We start from the raw sequence: 25,279 nt of genomic DNA, 5'->3' as shown, positions 1-25,279 counted from the left end.
CATTTAGATTCCTTCAATAATAAAGCCTTAAAACAATAACATTACATTCAGATATGCAATCTCTTATAACAGGCATTGGAATTCAGTCCCACTTCAAAGGTCTATATCCACTTGTATCTATCAATTAAACTGAGACATGGCAGGCATCCTACTATGATAGTGGATAGTTGTGAAGTCATTCAGCACTAATCCAGTAATTGAAACCCTTGGCCTTATGTCAACAGACAGAGTGAAATAGCTAGCAATGTTTTATTTTGAGCACTCCAGACATTTCTTTTCAAGAATTTAAAGAGCATGTGATCTAAATTCCGTGACAACTTGATAGCTCCCGTTGACAGTTGATTTTAACAGTAACGGACGTTGATAGTACAAATGATTTTGACAGTGATGGGTTTATAACCTTTTTACACAAATTTATGACTGTTTTCAACAGTTTCTAAAGGCACCTTAACTCCCCCGAAGGTGTCTCCAGACCAGATCCAAAAGGATACCGTACCTCTCCAAAGGGGTACCCATTGAATAGAATCCATAGAATCCTTATGGTGCAGAAGGTGGCCATTCGGCACATCAAGCTGCACGATTCTCTGAAAGAGCACACTACCTAGGCCCATTCCCCCATCCTATTCCCGTAACCCCACCTAACCTACACATCTTTGGGCACTAAAGGGCAATTTAGCATGGCCAATCCTCTAACCTGCGCATCTTTGGACTATAGGACAAAACCCACACAGATACCCCAGGCAGACACGGGGAGAACGTGCAAACGTCAAACAGAGAGTCACCCAAGGCTGGAATTGAACCCGGGTCTCTGGTGCTGTGAGACAGCAGTGCTAACCACTGTGCCACCGTGCTATCCCCTGGCTAGCTCAACAAATCCACAAAGTTCAGAGCTGCTCTTACCAGGCCTAATTTGCACACTTTGGGTTTGACCCTCCCCCTCCAAGGCGACCAAACTCCCACTTCAGTGGAGGCAGCTGATGAGCTAATTGGCCAGCAGGCTCTGTAAAATGGGCAGGTGCAAAACGCACCCCATTCCCACCCCTTTGAAAATGGGAATTTCTCTTTTTGGAGGCAGGAAGTACAATTTTCAGTCATGTCCACCACATTCACCATGGCAGAGAGGCTCTCTGTGGTGGTGAAAACCTGGGCCTATGTGTTCCTGTCATTCCCAGGCCCAAGCACAGCATCTTTACTAGAATAGTTCCTCAGTGCACATTGGTATGGCAAGAAAATAATTTTCTGACTGCTATGGAGCGTTTTGAAGTAACTAGCCCATATTTAGAAATGTTAAAAATTGCCATTTTAGCATAATTGGATGCACTGTAGATTTGTTGCTGCACGTGCGACAAAATTGTTTTGGGTATCTAAAACTCAAAATCAGCTCCTTGTTTACCTACAATTATACAGCCACTTTTGAGTTTCATTTCTCTCTTTGTGAAAGACCTCCAACTGTTTTGTGCTTCTGTTGGCTCGATCCCTTTGCAATTAAAATGATGGAAAACCTACATTTCCATTTACTGTACAAATGTGATAAATGTTTGCTTGGACAGACATAGTGCTGAAAGCGTGCACAAATTTAGATATAATTTGAAGCCATTGCATAAATATGGGATTTTGGAGTCGGACATTATTATCTTACGGTTTTTGTAACTTTTTCAAAGAATGATTTACGTCGGTAGAAATAAAACCAGATTTTTGCCTTGAGTTGCTAAAATTCAACGGCTGAGGTTATTATTTATGAATAGATCACCTCTGAAACATTTAGTTCTTTACCGGTAAGACAAATATAACATTTTTATATTGTCCCCTTGGGTTACTCCTCTGTGTTTAGATATGAGTGGAAATTTGTGGTTAGGGTATTCCTATACAGCTGGTTTTATGACACAGACAGCTAAAGCCATTGATCCTCCATCCTCTTGTATTGTGCACTAAATACTGTTCTTGTACAGATGTGATGCTAATAAGACTTAAGGAACAGTAGTTATGTTAGCGGACAATGCATTATTTATTGGGTAACTTTTAATTTTCCTTGGATCATAATTATAAAATCCATAAAGTTACACTAAAGGCAGTTGGCAGAATTTCATCTGGCGGGCTGGGGGGGGGGGGGGGAGGGTATTGTTGTCAAGTCAGATGTGTGGAGGGGCGTGGACGGGCTGTCGCCCATGCTGACTTCACGGGCAGAATTTTCAGTGTTTACCCCCTCAGAGTGTTGTCTCAGGCAGGAAAAGTAGTATGCAGCCCGCCCGCTGTACTGCCAGCCTTTCCCACCAAATGTGTTAACATTTCTGGAAAATAAAATGCTGGAGGCATTGCATTGCCAAAAACCTCATCTTTCCAGAGTAAAAGGGTGCCCCCATCTAAAGTAAATTAGGATCAACATAAGAACCCCCCCCCCCACCACCGCACAATACCCTCCAGGACTCCTTCCCTCTAGGGAATCCCTTCCCATGGACATGCCACCACGCTTCCTTCACAAGGAAATCCCCTCCAAACATCCCCAATAGAAGCCCCACTGGGCACTGCCCCTGGGTACTGCCCCTTGCAGTGCGGGGGGGGGGGGGGGGGGGGGGGGGGAATTTCTGCCCTTAAAGGGATGGTAGCCCCAACACCAGGCAGTTAATTGTTTGACCACACTGGGGCTGCTGGAAATGGCTATGACGAAGCTTCCTGGCCTGCTGTCAGGCTCACTGCTGCTGGCACTAAATTCAGTCCAATATCTTGATCGACACATCAGTTTAGTCAAGCTACACTTGATGGAAAGGGATTTATGCTCCAGGTAAATATTGGATGGAAGACATTAAAAGAGAAGCAATTGGTTCTTAAATATGATTAATGCTGATACTTCTTTGTAAGAGGCACTACTTTACTTCAGTGTATTTGAATTGGCATTAATACATTTGTTCTTAAAAGGAGATGCTTTCATTTGCACTAGGATATCTCAATTAAACATCTTCTCCTACATAAATAATTGATATCTTCAATATTCAATCCTTTTTGATAATAATTAGCTCAGTTCCTTCTTATGAATTCTCAGCTGAAGCACTAACCATGTTATATGGATATAAAACAATTGGAAGAGATGACAGCATTGGGATTAGTTTGGATTGCACTTGACATGAATTTGAATGTCCTCATGGGCTGTAAGCTTTTATATGGTTCTATGGAAAATATCTGCGTTATAAATCTGGCTTGCGGCTGTCGGGGAAGAGTTTTTTTTGTCTGCGGCATTGTTCTATGGGAACAGCTACAATATCTTTGTCACCAAGGAAGGGATTCCACAATCTGCCTTTGGCCGCCAATTTTAAAACATAAAGCTCTGGAGTGAAAAAAGTTTGAGAAACAAAGCCAAATGAACAGAACCCCCTTTATAACTTTTGGAATAATATAAAAGTTACATTAAATGCATTTGAAGCCCAATTAAGATATAGAAATGGGCAGCACGGTGGCGCAGTTGGTTAGCACTGTTGCCTCACGGCGCCGAGGTCCCAGGTTCGATCCCGGCTCTGGGTCACTGCCCGTGTGGAGTTTGCCCATTCTCCCCGTGTTTGCATAGGTTTCGCCCCCACAACCCAAAAGATGTGCAGGATAGGCGAATTGGCTGTGCAACATTGCCCCTAAATTGGAAAAAATGAATTGGGTACTCTAAATTTAAAAAAAATTAAGATATACAAGGGCGGCATGGTAATACAGTGGGTAGCATTGTTGCTTCACAGCCTCCAGGGTCCCAGGTTCGATTCTCGGGTTGGGTCACTGTGTGGAGTCTGCACGTTCTCCCCGTGTCTGCGTGGGCTTTCTCCAGGTGTTCCGGTTTCCTCCCACAAGTCCCGAAAGCAGTGCTGTTAGGTAATTTGGACATTCTGAATTCTCCCTCCGTGTACCCGAACAGGTACAGGAATGTGGTGACTCGGTGGTTTTCACAGTAACTTCATTGCAGTGTTAATGTAATCTTTCTTGTGACAAAAGAGATTATTGCTACTATTATTGTACAATGAAAGTGTCGGATATTGTGTGGTGTTTTTGTTCTGAAATTATTATAACTGATATTACTCTGTAAAATGTTTGGTTTTGTGAAAATTAGTAAACATTCTGCTCACATGGGCACTGAAAGATGGATATTACCTGTCAAAAAACAATTGACATGACAGAATTTTGCTTTTCATTATTAGAGCAATAATATTTTTCTTATTTGCCACACTAATAACAAGCCATCATTGGCATCACTCACATTGGAATCTGATTATTTATACCAATAATCCTGAGGGAAGGAAGAATTGAAATAGCATAGACTCACTGACTAATGTTTCAAACTTTTTTCCTAACAAGCTGGGGGGTTGCAAATGCAGCACCTATCTCAGACAAAGGAAACAAGGGTTAGCGAAGAAATTCAGCTTGTCGTAATTCAGTTGTTCATGTACAACTATGGTTAATAATAAGGAGCTAAAATTCTGCTTACTTGGAGAAGCCCAGACAATTAATACCAGTCAATACAAATCACTGAAAATCAAAAGGGCACTTTGAAGATAAAATGCCGAATAATTATAGGAAATGCAGTGAATGCAGTTTATAATGATTTCCCCAAAAGTATTTGGTTATTAATTAAAATAGTTATGATAAGGATAATGACACATATAATTAAGGTGGAATGTGACCAAATGATAAAGAGATGGTTGGAAAGCAGAAAAGGAACTACTGCAATTCCTGTGGTGCAGGTACATCCACACAGCTGTTTATGAGAGAGTTCCAGGATTTGGACCCAGTGACAGTGAAGGAACGGCAATGTATTTCCAAGTCAGGATGGTGAGTGACATAGGGGATCACCACTACCTGGAAATTTTCCATGTGTCTGTTGCCCTTGTCCTTAATTAGATGGTAGTGATCTCGGGTTTTGATGCTGCCTGAGGAGCATTGGTAAGTTCATAAATAATAGCGTCTCATAGAATCTACGAAGCCATCAACATAATTGTGCTTGTGATTATCCTTGAATGAGATGTCCAATTATAGTACCATATCCCCACTTTATTTGCACACCTCTGCAAAACCTTCCCTCTTCAATCCAAATAAAAGCATCTGGTGAATGCATTAGCATGAATGATATTTACCTGCAATGAGAAGTGAAGAGTAAATCGTGAGAGATATCAAAGTGATGTCTTTGCGATCGTTTAAATTTTTTATACTTTGAGATAATCCATTCTATAAAAAAAAGTATCAACAGTACCATTCAACACTGTTGAAAATTCATTTTAATTAAAAATACTTTGTTGTTTTCTATCCAGACTTTAAAGAACTTGTCAACCTTTCCCCACTGAACCTACATGTAAACTTACTTCTAAATCGCAATACAATAGCAGCCATTGCTGAATACTTGTAACATCTTCTCCAACTGTAAGAACTCTAATCTTGTGTAATGTACCATGTAAACGAGGATGTAATTCAGGGTAGATTAATCATATTTTCTGACAAAAGTTTCACCTCCCAGGTCTTTGACCACAATCTCCAATAAAACAGCAGTGCTGACCACTGTTAAGATTTCCATCTGCCTAAAATAGTCAGCATGTTAAAAGTGTTCCAAAAATGTCTTTGCAATTGAATTCTGTGGAAATGGTAAAATTTTAGCACTATTTGCATGATATAGGCAACTACCCCAGGTAAATGTGGCTGGTATAGCGGCCTGGGTTGCATATATCCAATTCCCTTTTGAAATATTGGGTGGGATTTACCGGCTGTTCACGCTGGCAGGATATTGTTCCTCACCTTTCTGAGTCATTTTTCATTTGACCTCATTCTGTGTCCATTTGTTACTGCCCTTTCAAAAATGGGAACAGTTTCCCCGTATTTGTCCTGTGAAAACACCTCATGATGATCTCTTAACCTTCTCTGTTCTAAGGAGGCCAACCCCCGCTTCTCCAGGCTCTCCCAAATAACCAGAGTCCCTCATCCTGTATAATTCTGGTAAATGTTTTTGGATGCTCTCAAGACTTTGACATCCTTCCCAAACTATGGTGCCTAGAATTGATCACTGTATTCCAGCTGAGACCTAACCAGTGATTTAGAACGATTTAGCACACCATCCTTGTTTTTGTACGCTCTGCCTTTATTTAGAAGGCACAGGGTACCATTTGCTCCCTTTATGCTGCTTCTAAAGTAGACCAGTTAGTTCTTTGAACATGTTCCATCATTCACTGAGACCTTGTCTGATTTGCAGCCTAACTCCATATACATGTTTACACATCAAAATATATTTATATAATGAGCCAATCTGTGATTTAAAATTTATTGTTGATCTACTATCAATTCCCCCCCCCCCACCGCCCGGCAATAAGCAGAAATAATTTCTCTGGAAGATTATAGTTAGACCATCTATTATGTGTACAGTCTACTTCCTTTAAAACTCTGGTTTGCAAGCCTGATCCTGCGGATTGGTCACTATTTCATACCATTAGTTTCTTCATTCCTGTTATTTTGTTGATGTTAATTTTAGTGAGTGTTTGGGCTTGATTCAACATTGGATTTTTTGGGATCTCAAGGTAGCACGGTGGCGCAGTGGGTTTGCCCCGATGCCTCACGTCGCCGAGGTCCCAGGTTCAATCCTGGCTCTGGGCCACTGGCTGTGTGGAGTTTGCACATTCTCCCCGTGTTTGCTGGTTGGGGACGGAGAATAGCGGGGCGGGCCTGAGGCAATAGCCTGAGGAGATGGACAATCGGAGTACGCCGCTTTTTGGGGAGTGGGGCAACTGGCGGCAGTCCCGATTTCTTGCGGGAAACTGGAGTTTCGGCCCCATTGCCGAATGCGATTTTGGGGTCAGAGTGCAGAGAATCCAGCCCCATGTTCCCAGTCACGTGTCCTGTGGTTGCTTGCATGGCTGATGAGCCCAATCCTTGAGCTACATCTTCGGCCGCACACGAGGCAGGTGTTTCCGGGAGGTGAAATCGATCCTTGGACTCTAGCTCACCGGTATTCCTTTCTCCGGCTCCTTTTCTGGGTCTTCACTACCGAAAAGTATTCTAGAAGAATTGTGTCCCTTCAATCAGGAGGTTCCTCCGAGTAGGTGTATTCTGAGCAAGAGCTTCCCAGGCGTTGACATCAATGTTGCATTTCTTGAGGTAAGCCTTCAGGGTGGTATAAACTGGTTGTGAATTATAAATTCTCCCACCTCCCACTGATCTTCTGACATGTTTCTCATTTAAAGATTTTTTCCAACTTACTGTGGACAGCCTAAACTCATCCCACTGAAATGAACCATACCTAACTCGAGGATCTTAGTAGTTGTTTTGCATTTCCTTTTTTAAACACTGCATTGGACCCAATAATGTTATTAGGTAAATGCTCACAATTGTTAAGTTTAAGAATTAACTTGGGAAAAATTATTCAAATTTGTGGGCAATATGCTAAATTGTTTTGAGTACTGTGCAATAGTGTAGGAGGATATACATGGACTAACTTGTTAAATAAATAGGTTAAAGATGCAGTTCAGTGTAAAATGTGAAATTGTACCAGGGAAAATAAACACACATTAATTTGTAGGATTTTAGAAGTTGTAATGGAGCAATGTAAGTTTGGTGTGCAGACACACTAGTCATTAAACATAACAAGACAAGAAAACAAAAAAGGTACCTGGAATCCTGGCTCTTGTGTCCAGAGAGATAGAACACTAATGAACAATGATAACAAACGCAATTTAACGAAAACATTTCGAAGTGTAATTTTGGGCGTGATTGGTGGGGTGTTTCTTGACAGCCGCATTGGCGAGATCACAGCTCATATTTAACTACACTTAGTGCCGGAAATGAGTCCCCATGAGTCTTTCACCATTACTGGCCATCTCATTCGCCAGATTCATGCCTCAGCATCCCACCGCTAACTAGAGGGAGCTGCTTTTAAATGTTACCTCACCACTCACTCCCAGTCAACATGGCAGCGCGCAGACCTGCTCCTCACTCTGGGGATGCCAGGCTTCTGGACAGTGTCGATGTGAGAGGGTACATGTTGTTCCCCTGAGGGGGTCGGAAGACCAGCAGCAGGGTAACCAATACTGCCTGGGAGGCCTTGGCAGCAGCTGTCAGTGTGGGCAGCATGACCAGGAGGACCAGCGTCCAATGTCAGGAGAAGACCAACGACCTCCTCCGAGCTGCAAGGATAAGTTATCACCTCTCTCCTGGCATCAGTTCCGTCTAACACCCCTCTAAGTCGCAAGCCCCCCCCCCCCCCCCCCCCCCCCCCCCCACCTCATACACTGCCCACATCCAATCTTCAAGCTTGTTCCTTCGCAACCCCGGCACCCACCAACACAACTCCTTCATGTCCCGTTGCGGTGTCCACTCATGCCACCTGCTATAGACCCCCTGATCCATTAAGTGTGTGGTTCACAAAGCCCTCTCTTTATCCCTACAGAAGATAGCCCATAATAAGCAGGAAAGGGCCAAGATGGAGGGGGGTGGTGTACCAGCGATCCGAGTCCTCACCCCCTATGAAGAATGGGCCCTGGAGATTGTGGGATTGCTTAAGGAGAGGGACTAGTTTCCGACAACGAGGTTACCCTGCACCACAGAGGTGAGGCAGGGAGTCAGCAGTCGGAAGTCTGCCAGATCCCAGGACTCTGCTGAGTCCTAGTCAGATGCCGAGTCTCTGGACAAGGTTATCCTAGAGCTGATGCAGATGCTAGGACATGGCCATGAGTTTCGGTGGCCTGGGATGGAGGAGGGGGGGGGGGGGGGGGGGGGAAGGAGATATCAGTGCATATGCACCTTAGGCAGTTCGTCCTCTTGGTTCCTCCTCGGCCTGAAGGGCGGCTTCAGGATGTGCGGGTCTTCAGGATGTGCGGCGACCCCCTCTACATGGGGTGCTGCCTCCAGTCTTTGTCAACGCTGCTGCCGCCTCCTCCGGTGTCTGACCTGGGCTTCCACCAGTCATCATTAGACTTAGGAAAATCTGGAAGTAAGTCCAATGATAATCATGAAAGCATGACTGATTGTCATAAAAACCTAAAAACCCATTTAGTTCAGTAATCTCCTTCAGGGAAGGAAATCTGCCGTCCTTACCCTTCGGCTTACATGTGACTCCAGAACCACACACCGATTCGGTTGACTCTTAACTTCCCCCCACTGAAATGGTCTATCAAGCCACTCATTTCAGGGGCAGCTAGGGATGGACAACAAATGCTGGCCTGGCCAGCAACACCCACATCCCAAGAACAAATTTTAAAAAAAATCATCGGGATGTTGCCAAGGATGAAGTAATACAGCTATGGAAATAACTTGAAGATGTTGGGCTTATTTGTGCTAGAAAGTAGGTTAAGGAACAAAGCTTAAGGAATGATCTAGAAGAAACGAAAATAGCTTGTTTTCACTTGTCAACAAAATGATAATGAATAGGGCACATATTTAAAATAATCACAACATTGGACAAAAAGGGAGGCTGGAAAATTGTTAATGCAATGGGTGATTAGGATGTAGAGTTCATTGCCATAAAATATCATTGAAGTATAGTCCATAAGGAATTTTAAAGACGAGATCAGATAAATGAAAGTTGGAGTTAATGTCAGCACAATCTTAAGATTCAAATATGTTGAAAATATTCAATGTTTACCTTTGTGGAATGTGATGCTATCTGAATGTCTTAAATTGTGCAGATGCCAAGTACCAGACCCATTTCAATCCCTTACTGTATTCCCATGGTTAAGTGTTTTTTTTCCCTATTGGAAATTAAAAGGTTTAAGGTCCATATTGCAGCAAAAGTAAATGAAATTATACAACATTATTGATTGTCAACTAGGTCAGTCATAATTCATCTTAATTGAGTTTTAATAGGGAAGTGATTCTACCACAACCTGATGGTCCAGGTCACCGCAATGAAAGAGTTGCTTAAACCCATCCTAAGTATGGCTAATGGTTTGAACCTATTCCTATTTTCCACAACACCAATAGTAAAGACAATGGTATCAAGTGATGAACCAATCTTTTCTTATCTATTGTTTCCATTTCTTTAGTAACGATTGATTCCTTTATTGTTATTTTTCGGATTATGACTGTTTTCTAGGATTTCGATCAGCTTTAAAGGTAAATGGACAGCCAGTTGTCAGTTTGTTCTCATTCCTGCTACTCAATGTCTGACATTTTGTGAGTCCCTCCTCCAATTTAGTATCTCTTTCTGTGTGGAAATGCAGGAACTCTGCATGGTATATCCTGCATAGCAAACTGTATCCTATAAATCGATGATACAGCATTTCACTAATATAATGTACAGTGCTCATCTAAAATGATTACATTCGTTAATGATATGAAGAAAAAATGAGGAGATGCAGTCGCACTTGCTTTAAGGAGGCAGTCGTCATTTTTGAGTGTTGTCTGCTAGAATTTGGTCTTATCTGGGGGAAATCTGAGGCATTGCTGATTTGAATCTAAGTTGGAGAGGATCTTTGTTGCAAGAAACTTGATCATATTTGGCTTAATATGCTGCACTGTACCTGTGGCTACAAGGTGTAACCTTACATTTTTCACTCTTGACACATAAATGTATCTGAACAATTTGCCACATAAAAGTACATGTGGTCCATTTCCTGATCTTTAATAACAATGATGTATTTACAGGCAATATTTTGTCCAGTAAATTGTCATCGCCTAGGCAACAAGACCATCTAAAGCAGCTGCAGCAATATGAGCAAGTAGTTCCTTACCTCCTGGATGGAGATCACGAGAAACAATCTAGCAACCTTCATGGAAAGGTCAGCATCTTTATTTTTCCTGTTTCTAACCTATGAAAAAGTGACCTATGCCTATTTCTGCGTAAATCATTATTCGTACTGGAACCAAGTAAGCAAAATCATCACCAGGTACTTTTAATATTTTTCTAACAACACCCTTTACTCTGTTTCTGGATTTTTAAGATTGGAGCTTTGTCCAAAGAAAATTAAGTACTGCTTAGTAGGGCAAAGCAAATCAGAGCATTTTGGAAAAAAAATCCTACTTTGCAGTATTGGCAATATATTAATATTCAATATCAGAGACAGGCCATTAGGCAGAAATATCCAATTTTCACAGGGACAGCATCCAGCCAAATCCGACCTCAGCATATTTTAGGCAGTTTAAGTTTACCATAAACTCTATGCTCAGCACTGCTGCTCAACCCATTCATTATTTTCACTGTTACTTATTATTTTCCAGAGGATAATACCTTCCGACGTAAGGACCTTTACAACTCTGCTGATGATTTTATAATAAAAGCCAGTACCTGGTATACTGAGGTTAATGAATGTGAACTTGTAGTTGGAAAAGTAAATCACATTGAAATAACATAAAGTTTGTTGCTGGCTACTGGCAGCTGTACTTTTTCTCTGGGCTCACCATTTTTTTTCTGTTACCCACCTAATTTTAGTGCTGCACTGATAGAATGCATATTTTATTAAAAGTCCAGAAGAATTCCAACATGGTTTACGCTATATAGTCAGAACTAAATTCAAGTTGAAGTGTTGTGATCACGTATGCATTATTTTTTTGACATAATTGTTATTCAGGATGTAACTAGTGATGTCCCTCAGGAATCTGTACTGGGACTATAGCTTTTCATTGTATTTATAAATTACTTGGATGAAGTATGAACGGGGGTGGGGGGAGGGGGGGGGGGAGAGGTTTGGCACAGTAAAGCACAGACTTGCATCAATTCCTCAAGGGCAGGTAATGCCTGGGAGTGTTACTTGTGCGGACTGGAATTGGAAGGGTTGGAAGCTATGTTCTACGTTGATACCAATGAAGAACACCATATGAGCTGCTCCGGCAACAGGCTGTGGTGCAGCCTGCCATGTTCGATTCCTGGCTTGGGTCACTGTGCGGAGTTTGCACATTTGATCTGTGTCTGCTTGGGTTTCCTCCAGGTGCTCTGGTTTCCTCCCACAAGTCCCAAAAGACATGCTGTTAGGTAATTTGAACATTCTGAATTCTCCCTCTGTGTACCCCAACAGGTGCCAGATTGTGGCAACTAGGATCTTTTCACAGTAACTTCATTGCAGTGTTAATGTAAGCCTACTTGTGACAATAAAGATTATTATTATTATTAACAATAGCCTGCGTAAGCAGCGCTGCAGAATGGATTTCTACCCCACTGGGTCTTGTATCTTAAGTTTACTGATGGCACTAAGTTAGGTGGCACAGTAAATAATGTAGGTCAGGGCGGAACATTTGAAAGGGATTTTGATCGTTTAGGAGAGGACAAAACTAAGAAATGGAGTTCAATGTGGGAAAGTGTAATGTCACCACTTCAGACCTAAGAAAGATAGAATAGAGTATTTTCTAAATAGTGGGAGGCTAAGGACATTGAATGAACAGAGAGATTTAGGGGCCAAGATACAGAAATCATTAAAAGCTAGTTTTTAGGTACAAAAAATAATTTAAAAGGATATTAGAATGTAAATTTATTTATTAAGAGGACTGGAATTGAAAGGATTAAAAGCTATGTTATAGCAGTAGAGATCCCATCTGGAGTACTACATCAATTTCTGGGCATCATATCTCAGGAAAGATATATTGGGCAACAGCTCAGCCTCACCAGAATGGGTTCTGGGGCATTAAAGTATTCAATTACATGAACTGGTTGCATAAATTAGACTTGTATATGCTTGAATATAAAAGATAAATAAGGTGATCTTATTAAGATGTTTCTAATGGGTTTTTACTGCTTGGACTGGGAGCCTGGGGTTCGGTCGCCTTCTTGACAGCTGACAGTACTGCCATTGTCACAGGACTTCTGGAACACACCCCCACACCCTACAAGCTGACGACATCCCCACCTTTTGATGGCTTACCTCCTTGTTGACTGTAAACATCATCAACCGCAACCTGATAATGGATGTGAATGGTTAAGCCTCAGGTTTCAAGATTCCATGGAAAGTCTGGACAACCCTCATCTACTTGAGGATAGGCCAGGGAAAATGTGGCCACAAGTGGACCATGATGAAGAGCTCAAATTGTGATTGTGGCTATCCAAATCAGACCATTGCCCACATACTGAACTTCTACCCTGGGAGATCCATTCCTGGTGACATCGAAACCATTTAAACAGCGTTAACCAAAGCCGTTGAACAGATTGTTAACTTCGACATCAAACTATAACTGCTTCCGCAGCAATACAAATAAGAATAATAATTGAGGTGTTCTTAAAGGATTTGATGAGATAGATAAGTCAATCTTTTTCATTTGGTGGCGACAGAGGGCATAACCACAATATTAGAGGTAGGCTTCAATTATCAACATCAGGGGAATGTCAGGAAACACTTCTTTGTACAAAGAGTAGTGGAAATTTGGAACTCTCTCCCAGAGGCCAATGGAGAATTTCAAAACTGAGATAATTCGATTTTTGTTAAGCAAAGGTATTAAGGGTTATGGAATCAAGACGCGTAGGAGTTAGATGCAGCTCAACCATGGTCTAATCGACTGAAGGAACTCCTGTTCCTGCATTTTATGTGTCAATACTTGTGACATTGATTTAGCACTGGCTCTGCCCAGTGATTCTGCAGAAACTTTTTTTTTTCTCTTTTTATAAATTTAGATTACCCAATTATTTTTTCCAATTAAGGGGCAATTTAGCATGGCCAATCCACCTACTCTGCACATTTTTGGGTTGTGGGGGCGAAACCCACGCAGACACAGGGAGAATGTGCAAACTACACACGGACAGTGACCCAGAGCCGGGATCGAACCTGGGACCTCAGCGCCGTGAGGCGGTTGTGCTAACCACTAGGCCACCGTGCTGCCCTATGATTTTGCAGAAATGATGGTGCATGACAATCATCAGTAATACTGGAATTGCACTATAACTTTCATGTCTCAACAGAACAGAAACCATTTGGTAGCAATGGAAATGTGGGCAGGTTGTGATGGGGGTAAATTGCAGTGATCTATGGAAGGATGCCATTTTATATTTTTCTTGTATTCTAATGGCCATTCCTTTTTATTCATTATTACACTGACTGAGTGGGATGTTTCATAATGATCACAATGAATCATAACATTTGCAGTAGGGACGTCCAAACATTTTCTTTAATGGACCACTCAGCTGTCTTTACATGTGCCCACACTAGGGGAGGCGGTGGCATAGCGGTATTGTCACTGGGCTAGTAAACCAGAGACCCAGAGTAAACCTCTGGGGACCCAGGTTCAAATCCTGCCACTGCAGATGGTGAAATTTGAATTCAATTTCTAAAAAATCTGGAAGTTAAAGTCTAATGATGACCATGAAACCATTGTCGTAAAAACCCATCTGGTTCACTAATGTGCTTTAAGGAAAAGAATCTGCCCTCTTTAACTGGTCTGGTCTACATGTGACTCCAGATCCACAGCAATCTTAACTGCCCTCTCATGGGCAACTAGGGATGGGCAATGAATGCTGGCTCAGCCTGCGATGCCCACATGAACGAATAAAAAAAAACGCACAAAGAGTTGCAATACAAAATATCGAATTCAGAAGTGCACATAGAAGAACATCTTTCTATGCTAAATGACAAACTATCTGCTTAAACTTGATTTGACCATTTAAATTTTTTGTCCTGTTCTGCATTAACTTTGGTTTTGTAGGCCATCTAAGCCAGGGTTATATGTTACTTGCAATTGTAATTTAGACATCTCTGATTCACAACAGAACATTGCCAGCACTGGCTCCTCCATTATTGCTGTTCCCCAAGGTTCCCCTCTTAATCCTCTCCGGTAGTGGAGAGGCAGAACTGCGTGTCGTCTGCATGCATGTGGAAGCTTCCCTTTGGCAGACATAGGGCGAGCTTACACATGTATATAAGTGGCACCCAGCTCCCCCATCACCACCACTTACCTAGATTCCCCCACTGCTTCTGTGTTGTCAGACTGTTTGTTCAGATAAGCTGCACATGTTTCTGAATGAAAACTGGCAAGACTGAAAACATGGGCTAGGATATTCTGGTCCCGCCTATGGCAGGACAGGGAAATATGGATTCCATCCATTTTCTGCTCCTCCACCACAACCTTTGTACCTTTGCCGTTGATTCCATCTCCTGGCTGCTATCTCATGCAAAACAAGGCTCTTGTAACCTGGCATCCTGAAGATGATTCTCCAATCCTGTCTTCATCACTTCTACCTCCATCCTGACTCTTGCTTAAGACTGGAAAAGCTCCTGGTGTAATGTGTTATGCCATGTGGAAGTGATTTGGAGATGTCACATAGCAATTAACATAAAACTGGAAAATCTTTTTGCAAAGCAACAATTTGAAAAAGCCCGGTGGTATGCTCTTTAAGAAATTTGGGGTGGGATTGGGGCTCTATAGCAGCACTTCTAAAGTCGTTTCACAAAGGAAAAATTGCAACAATTCGCAAAAACATAATAAAGAAAAATACTCCATATCACAGGATCTGCATTCAATGCAATGACAGGTGCTAAATTCAATGCAAAGTGACATGTAATTGATGGGTTTGCGTGAAAGTATCATGGTTGACTGCACAGGCACCCAATAATACAAATGATTTGCAATGTGACCTAATGGGAAACTTATCAGTTCCATCCATTAGAAATAATAGGTTGTGTGACTGTGCAAGAACATCCTGCATTTCGCTATCTATATCAGGAAGCAGAAAAGGTGTTCCCGTTTTTTTAGCCTTCGATATGTATTCGCATACAAATGTATTAGGAATAAAATTCATTTATTTCCAATTTCAATGAAAATGTAGATGTAAATGGAAAATGATGAAAGAATGGTAGACAGTGCAAACAGCGACATGAGTTCCCTGCTGACCTTTAGTATTACTCCAAAATGTGAATAAGAATCTTACCAAACTGTTAGTTTTTTTTAAAGAATCTAGGGCGCGATCACCGATCGCAGGACTAAGTGTCTGCCCCGTCGTGAACGCTGTCGCGTTTCACAATGGCGTGAAACGGGCACGTGCGGTAGGGATTCTAGCCCCCACAGGGGGCCAGCACGGTGCGAGAGCGGTTCACGCCACTCCAGCCTTACATCCTGGCATGGACTGGGGGCGGCGCCAACCCGTGCATGCGCAGTGGTGAAGTGCCAACCGACGGATGCGCGGTAGACTCACGGAACGCTCCGGCCATGATGCAACATGGCGCGGGGGTTCTGGGGCCGGACGCGCAACAAAGTAGGCCCGGGGGGAGAGGCTGGCCCACTGATCGGTAGGCCCTGATCGCGAGCCAGACCCCATCGGAGGCCCCCCCCCCCCCCCCCCCCCCCCCCCCGATGAAGGAGCGCTTTTCCCAGCACCACAGGCCCCCCCCGACCCTTCGCGCAGAGTTCCCGCCGGCAGCAACCAGGGGTGAACGGCGCCGGCGGGACTCTGCTGTTTCCGCTCGGCCCATTTGGGCTGGAGAATCGGCGGCCCGGCCGCGGACTGCGGCCCACAACTGGCAGCGCGCCAAACGCGCTGGCGCAAATGGCGCCGATTCTCCGCACCTCGGAGAATCGCGTGCCGGTGTTGGGGAGGTGTGGCGCGGTTGCGGCGATTCTCCGGCCTGGCGCGGGGCTGGGAGAATCGCGCCCCCTAATGGTTCGGTGTTTAAGGCCTTGTTAAGATCATTAGCAATTCCACGAACTAATCTTCACTAATAAATGAAAATTATTGATCTCATATAATTTATTTTTAAAATATGTTAATTTTAAAATGTTGTAAATGTCTTTGAAACCTGTATGCACCAATGAAATCCAAAGCAAGTTCCATCAATAAAGTCAATACTCTCCATGGAGCAATTCAAAAGCTGATGAACTGAATTAATTTCCAAAAAAGGGTTAAAGAACAGGGTTTAATTGTTAAATGATACACGGGCCTCTATGTTCCACTTGTGTGAAACTATGGTGCATCTTTGGCGTGGTAGATCACGGAGCTGTCTAGAATACTGGTCATTTACGTCACCTTGACCAGATTGCGAGCTTCATAGAGAGATTTGACTGTAGCAGAGGCTGAGGGAAAAGATTGGCCTTCGCGAGCATACTATGGCATATAGATCGTCGAAAGCCACCGCTTGACCTTTCACGCAACCTATGAGCGTTTTGTTTTTAAAACTCAGTTCCATGCCCTGGCCACAAATGACAGAAAATAGGCAGATCAGTATGTCACACATCACTTCAGGTGAGAATTAGGAGGAACAGATTTCCAGCTCAATTTTCCACTCCCACCAGTTCTGCCGCAAAGTTAGTGGGAGAAAGGTGGAAAAACCTGGAAATTCATTCAGTTCATTAGCTTTTGAATTACTCCATTGAGAGCATTGATGGAACTTGCTTTTGAGTTTGTTGGTATCCCCAGGTTTCAAAGACATCTAACTTTGGCACATAGAAATTTAACATTTGGTGCAATATAACTGTATGAAAACAAAGAATATAAAAGAACAAAGAGAAAACCCAGAGAAATTCGACCAGATTAGAAGAGTGACACTGTACTGGGCATGATTATTCAATGGCTTCATTCTCTTCTGTAATTTAGTATGATTCTATGATTTACTCTGGAACCTTATTACATAATATTTAATGTTGTGTAATTTTATACATTGACAATATACAGAAATTTTATTTGTTGTAGTCACTGTTCAAATACATTTTAAACACCGATTATACTAATTTGTATTTGAAATACAAGTACTAAAACTTTTCTTTCACTGTTTAAAATAGTATTGGCCGGCATTCTCCATTAACCTCCACTCCGAGAGGGAATCTAATAGTGCGGAGAATGGAGCGTCCGCCGAAAAACAGATTTGGCACCAGGCGCCAAGCATGTTGCTATGGTCCGATCCCCCGCTGCCGGCGGTGGTGTGCTACCTGCCAAGTTGGCGGGAACATGTAAATCAATGTTAAGCATGCACATGCGTGCAGTTAATGGACTTGAAGTCCGAGTCTCCCCGCCCACCCCCAGCCGCTGCCAGGCTGCAGAGGGGGTTCCCCAGGGATCTAGGGTGTTGATCCTGCCTTCCATCAGACCCCCGCCCCAATCAGTCACCCCCAATCAGAGACACCACCAGCCACCCCATCAGACCCCCTCATCAGAGACCCCTATCAGATCCTCCATCAGTCACCTCTGCCTGAAAGCTGAAGAGCAAACTAGGCAGTACAGTGCTTGGTGGATTGTTTATTTATCTTTCTCTTCACATTGAATGCATCTCCATTAACCTGCCCTGCTTCGATGCGAACCACAATCTTTATAAACACTCTTGCTATGATTGACAGCTCATCAAAAGCAGATAAGCGGCTTCACTTCCTCTTTTTCCCAGCAGAAGGCACTTCACTGCTTTTGATGTGCTGCTTTGAAGACCTTTGTCCCGAGCAGTAGATATATGAAAGGGTAAGTGAAATGCAGTGATTTCTCACTGTGCTGCCTGGACTGTTCTTCAGCTTTCAGGCAGGGGTGACTGATGGGGGGTGGGGCAGGGTCTGATGGGAGACTCTGAATTGAGGGTCGGTGGGATTTGCTGGGTGGTATCAGTGAGGGGAGGGGGGGGAACCTGCTGCTGAACCTCAGGAGCAGGCGTCCCGATACCAAGATTCCAACAGAATCTGGCACGCACTCCCCCGAGAGACTCGCACCTGGGCCCAGCTTCAGCATACACCAGTCCCAATTCTCTGCTGGCGGGAGCACTTAAGCTCCAGAACGGAGAACTCCGGCCATTGTGTATGTTGGCAATACAAAACTTATTAATCATTGGTTAATCTTTGGTATTGCTCACAGAGTGTTCAGACCCAGCTCATTCTTTAAACCAAGCTGGGTTAGAGGTTAGGGAAGAATTGAACATGGCCTGGGAAGGTGAAAGGAGGGAGATAAATGGAAGGCGAAAGAGTGAGGGGAAGAGGCAGAGGGAAGAAGAGGAGAGGAAAGGGCTTCACAATATATTTTTACCCTCTCTTAGCCCCACTATGTCGAGTGGGGGTTTGATCAATTTCTATCTTTTCTGCTTAATCATGGAGGGGGGGGGGGGGGGGGGGGGGCAGATTATCATTTATTTTGTCATTTGTTTTTCGTCAGTTGCAGTGGGCAAGGTGAGGATCAGAAGGTTGACATGCACTTTGGCAGTTATAGAATGGCTACAGCACAAAAAAGGTCATTTGACCATTTGGGCCTGTGCCATCTCCCAGTAAGATCAACCGAGCTAACCTCACTCCCTGCCCTTTCCCTGTAACCTTGCCATTTGTTTCTCTTCAAGCGCTTATCCAATTCCTCAGTAAACATCATGATTGAATTTGGCCCCCAACTCACTCTCAGGCAGCGTATTTGGTTTTTATTGCAAAATTCTTGCTTCTTTGGCCAATCATCCTAAATCAGTCCTCTGGTTCTTGACCCTTCACCAATGGGACTACTCTGTCTAGACTTTTCATGGTTTGGAACATTGTTATCAAATTTCTTCTTCCCCAAGGAGAACAGGCTCGGCTCCTCCAATCTATCATCCCTGGAGCCACTCTTGTACTGATCACTTAAGGGATTAATCCCGCCACCAGTCGTATTAACTCCATGTGGGCTTTTGGGGTGCCAGTCATTTACATGCACTCAGTGCAGCAGTTAGAAAATGCCTACTTTCACTATGTGCCAGCAATGTTGAAGCAGAAGGACTTGGCTGCTGACTCACCCCCTTTCCTACTAGGCCTATGAAAATCACCAGCGCTAGAAATGGGGTTGGGAATCTCAGACCCAGATGCCACACATCATTCTTAAAACCACCGGATACACTTCAAACCTGCTTCAGATGAGAAACCTCAGCCCTTGCTGCCCACCCAGCAGTTAATGCTGCCGCTTGTGCTTTCCGGTGCTTTCTATCAAGTAGCTGACATTCAGTAATCATGTCTGGGCAGTCTATTTGCAGTCCTTATGGGAGATGGCCATGACTAAATGCTCCATAGGTTCAGAAGAGTTGCAGTCAAGAACAGAGCAGGATCTGGTGTTTCAAGGCGTTGTTTTGGTCTTTGTGGATTTAATTTATATTGTGCTCATTTTTAAATGGCATCTCTACAGGATTGCTATTTGACAGTTGTTTTATCTGCTGTATTCTCTACGTTTCAATTATAAATACTGTTGTTTGTCCCTTGGTTTTCATTTTCATAGACCTTCCAGTAGATTTTTGACTGTGGCATTAACGCTTTTCAACACACTTTAACTTCTGGAACCAACTTTGGAAGATCAGCAGAGTGGCTTAAACAGACAAGCCTTTGTTTTTCTTTTGTTTTCATGCAGACAATGGGCGGATTTCTCCAGTCCTTGTGATTCACTTTTCCTGCCGGCAGCGCACCCAGGCCAATGGGTTTTCCAGCAGTGTGGGGTGAAAACAATGGGAAATCTCGTTGACAAGCGGCGGGAAGATAGAATCCCATCACCAGCGAACGGCACACTGCCGAGAAACACTTGGCCGGGGGAACCGGAGATTCCAGCCCAATATAACTTGCACCTTGAGGCTCACTTATTCTTTTACGGTACTTCTGTTCAGTTTACTAGTACAAGGAAGGTGGCAACTGCACTCTTTCAAAACAGAGCACCAGCTGATTGTTGAGGGTTAGTTATCAGTTGGAATGCAACATTATGCTGCGCCTCAGTATTTTCAATCTGTCACATAACATTGGGCGCGATTCAACCAAAAGATTTCTAAGGACGCAATCCTACGGCCACGCTGTGCTGGAAAAGCAACTCGCCACGGCGCAGCAAGCTGTGAGTTCCCGCTTCTGGGACCTACCTGGCTTGCTCTGCCTCACGAGATTCAACGCAATCTCATGAGTCATTACAATGTGGACGGCATAACGTTTTGGCAAAACTGCATATTGGAGTGAGACAGCTAGCCTCACTCTAATGTGCAGATTCCCGAGGTACCTGAGGCTTTAGGATTCAACCCCTTTGCCTCAGAGACCTTGGTGAGCCCGTTTGGAACTGGTCCCCACAAACGAGGACCAGACTGAGCGGCACTCGTGGGGGTCTCCAAGGGGATCAGAGGCCCCCCCCCCCCTTCTGCTGTAGGCCCTTTGGGCAGGGTGGTGCCTTGGCACTGCTGGTGCCACTTGGGGACGCCCTGACATGTTGCATTTGGACTTGGGGGAGGTCATGGATTGTTTTTGGGAGCCTTTTAAAAATGGCATCCCGATCTCTCGCTACGATGGGGAAATTTGGCAAGCGGAGCCCCCCCCCCCCTGTACAAAACAGGGTTATGTGCAGCCTCAACCGCACGTTCCCCGTTCAGGCCCTTTATTCAACACGAGTCGCATTGAATGACCATCAATTTCTTGGCACTGCAAATGCTGGGAAACACGCAGCTAAACTCACTCACTAGAGGACTTTGTTCCCTTTTGCAAAAATAATAACCTTTATTGTCACAAGTAGCTTATATTAACACTGCAATGGAGTTTCTGTGAAAATCCCGTAGTCACCACATTCTGGCGCCTGTTCGGGTACACAGAGGGAGAATTCAGAATGTCCAAATTACCTAACAGCACGTCTTTCAGGACTTGTGGGAGGAAACCGGAGTCCCCAGAGGAAACCCACGCACACACGGGGAGAACGTGCAGACTCCACACAGACAGTGACCCAAGCCGGGAATCGGACCTGGGACCCTGGAGCTGTGAAGCAACAGTGATACCCACTGTGCTACTGTGCAGCCCTGAGTAGACCTTCTTGTCATTGAATGTGTCAATATGCAAGACATACAAAGAGCAGGATGGCGTCAGCCATGAGTTTGAAGAGGGTCTTTGTACTTTACCTTCCTTTAATGCCTTGGTGCTTTCATTGGGGAGGATATCAATGTTCAGATCTTCACTGGAAATAAAGGACTTCAAATGTTGAGGTCTTCCTCCAGTTTGAATGTCAATCTTGGCTCAGTTGATAGCAGTTTTGCCTACTCTGCCACAAAGTCCTGTGTTCAAGTCCCACTCCGGGGCTTGATTACAAAAATCAAAAGTTGGCACTGAGGGAGTGCTGTACTGTCGGAAGTGCACTATTTTGGATGAGATGTTAAAGCAAGGCCCCTGCTCGAGTGGATATAAAATATCCCTTGCTGCATTTCAAAGAAGATCAGGGGAATTAACCCAATGTCCTGGCCAATGTTATCCCTCAATCAACATTAAAGAAAACAGATTATCTGGTAATCATCACATTGCTGTTGGTGGGAGATTGCTGTGCAAATTGGCCACTATGTTTCCTATCTTGCAGCAGTGACTAGACTTCAGGAAGTACTTCAATGGCTTTAAAGCACTGTGAGACATCCAGTAATCAGAAGTGTGAAATAAATTGAAGTCTTTCTTTTAGGTAAAGGCACAACTTTTGTGCTGTCCCTGTTCAATTTAATATTACATGTTTTGCCAGTTACTAACTTGAAAAAGAGATCATTCATACTTAATCTTGTATTTGACAGTTGCTATTGAAATTTCAAAAGTCAGATGTTCAAAATCCAAGAAAGTCATGGCAACTCTTCCTCAGGATATGGGAAAAAAGCTGCTCTGTTTAATTTGGGGCAGTTGGAAAATCCCATGGGGTGAAACAGTTTTAATCCTCGACATGATTTTCCAGCTGTGTTTCTCATCATGGAGAACAAACACTATCGACAGCCGCTTCGAGTATAATCTGTTAACAATAAACAACAACAACTTGCATTCAGTTAGTACGTGGTCAGAAAGCTACAACATAAGCCTAATTACATTGCGTAAACATGTTTGTGTACATTTTCCTGCTCCTAGGAATTCTGACTACCTAGTACAAAATGCTTCCAGTATCTGAAATGCACAGGGCAATTTTACAACAGTTCAGCTCATGAGGCCCAAGTCTGTCACTGGACATCTGGGTCTGCGCTTAAAAGAGATCGAAATAGAACCACCAAGATCCCCATTTCCAACAGGGAAACAACTGAATCTTGTGGTTGATGCAGCTAGTTTGGAAAAACTTAGTTAGAAGCTTAATGGAAGATGCTCATTTCAGCAAGATGGAGCACTGCCATAAATTGGATTTATGACTCCCCTGAAGCCCATGAGCTCCTTTTACTAATAAAGTTAATGATTCCCATGTCATAAAATGGGAAGTGGGAAACAAAAAGTGGAGAAAGACTAGAAATACTGAAATAGGCAGAATTTCCCATTTTAAAGCAACTTCCTCACTGACACAAGATGGCTCATTAATTAATGTGAAGTGTTTCAGATGACAGTGACTTCTGATAAACATACTATGCGAATCCCAGAAAGACAGGATAGCTTGAAAATTAATTAGTTAGTAGTTGATACTGTTCAGAAACAGTGCAATGGTCAGACAGTTGTTTGTTCTATCCATGTCCTAATAGGTATTAATCCATTCATTTAAAATGTTATATTAGGGCAGCACGGCGGCACCATGGTTAGCACTGCTACCTCATGGCACCAAGGACCTGGGTTCGAACCCGGCCCTAAGTCACTGTCCGTGTGGAGTTTGCACATTCTCCCCGTGACTGCATGGGCCTCCCCCACATGTGCAGTGTAGGTAGATTGGCCATGCTAAATTGCTCCTTAATTGGGAAAAAAGGAATTGGGTACTCTAAATTTACGAATAAAAAAATAAAATGTTAAATTAGCAGATAGAAGAATGCCATATGTGCTAAGAGTTTGTGTGCTAGCATTGTGAATAGTAATTTCCAGGTTCATTTCCTTCAATGTCAATTTTTTTGACACAGGACATTTAAGTGGCTTGTGTATTGTTGGCCAGTATGACTTTACTACTAAAGTCCTCTTAAACCAAGATGGGAGGAATTTTTATTGTACAGGTAGAAATATGAAGAATTGGCATTTTTTAGGATAGATTTGCCTTTTAAATAAACTTGGGAAAAATTTCACAAAATGCAGATACAAAATTAAACGGCTTCACATTTTTCTCACAGCTAATGTGTAACAGATACAATGATTTTTTTTGGCAGTGGGACAATAGCAAAGACATCACAGCTACTAGGAAGAAAGCAAAATCTAACACTCAAATGCTTTTGAAGGAAACACCTCTCTCTGCTTTGAGCATGTCTGAATTCCATCTTTTGCCAATATTAGCTTCAGAACATGCAGATTATATTACCCACAGATGCCAGGAGTTCAGCCAAACTATAAGGAGATTTCTTCATCACTGTGGGGTTTACTCTTGAGACAGCTTTACAACTGTAAATCATCTGTTTTAGTTTTCTGTGTTAGCTAAGGTTGTAACAGAGAGTGAAGACTTAAGTTCCAGTTTGTGCACCAGATATTTCAGGAAAAGGGGTAGAGTTTCCTGGATCTGCAGACAAACTGAACAGTGTTGGTGCAGCAAATATCAGAAAATTAGGTGAGTCAGAGTGTTTGCCTATTACGAAGCCCATTTACCTTCAGGCACCACCCACCATTTTCGATATGGGCTTCACCCAGGCAATCAAATGCATCTTGAGTGAAGACCCTGGAAAATCTCCCTTAAAAAGTGAAAGGTGATAACTATTTCAAATTATGCAAATCATGAATCAAAGAATGGAACAAGGGGCTGGATTTTACCCCCCCCCACCCCCCCCCCCCCCCACCCCCCCTCCCTGCCAGGCTAATTTTCATTAGGGGGATATGTCGAATATGATGAATGGCTAGTCACCTTCCTGCCTACTGCCCCCACCCACAATCATTCCACATAAAACGATAGGTGGGTGGGTGCCAAAGTTGGCAGTCTACCTGCCATTTTTAAAAACATAATTTACAGCCAATTGAGATTGTTTTTTATATAAATTTAGAGTATCCAACTTTTTTTCTTTCCAATTAAGGAGCAATTTAACGTGGCCAATCCACCTACCCTGCACATCTTTGGGTTGTGGGGGTGAGACCCACGCAGACACGGGGAGAATGTGCAAACCCCACACGGACAGTGACCAGGGGTTGGGATGGAACTGGGTCCTCAGCGTTGTGAGACAACAGTGCTAACCAATGTGCCACCATGCCACGCTCTGGCCAAACCATAATGCGGTCAGTATGTGCAGGCTGGCAAGAGTTGGTAGGCTGTTTTTTTTAAAACCAGACTTGGGAGGATGCGTACTTTGGGAGAGGGCATTGGGGGAACCCACCCAAGAAGTGTCCCCCCCCCCCCTCACTTCGCATCACGCCAACAAAACCTGCTCCCCCACCCAGCTTACCTCCCTCCCTAGGATACCGAATTCTTACACAACCAAAGCCCAGGACTTATCTGGGTTTGGACGCCATAGCTGTGATCATCCCAAGGCATACTTGTAGTCCCAACAGCACCCGCTGCAGAGTGCTGGCGCTGCTGAGACTGCTAGGGCTGCTGGTCAGTCAGATTATTTGGGTTGCCCCCAGAATGCCCCCCAACTGTCCTGGTAAAATTGAC

At 43.5% G+C, this 25,279-nt stretch overlaps 1 protein-coding gene across 1 annotated transcript in view; it reads left to right on the top strand.

Annotated features, from left to right (window-relative positions):
* Positions 1–25,279, top strand: part of LOC119950873 (disintegrin and metalloproteinase domain-containing protein 12) — a 451,211-nt gene that overhangs the window by 45,256 nt on the left and 380,676 nt on the right. Inside the window, 1 exon segment of the mRNA XM_038773759.1 lies at positions 10,588–10,721. Coding sequence (XP_038629687.1) covers positions 10,588–10,721 — 134 coding nt within the window.

This window comes from Scyliorhinus canicula, chromosome 16 (genome assembly GCF_902713615.1).
Source record: "Scyliorhinus canicula chromosome 16, sScyCan1.1, whole genome shotgun sequence".
NCBI classification, from domain to species: Eukaryota; Metazoa; Chordata; class Chondrichthyes; order Carcharhiniformes; family Scyliorhinidae; genus Scyliorhinus; species Scyliorhinus canicula.
The sequence above is the reverse complement of the archived record's forward strand: the minus strand, read 5'-3'. Positions and strand labels throughout refer to the sequence as shown.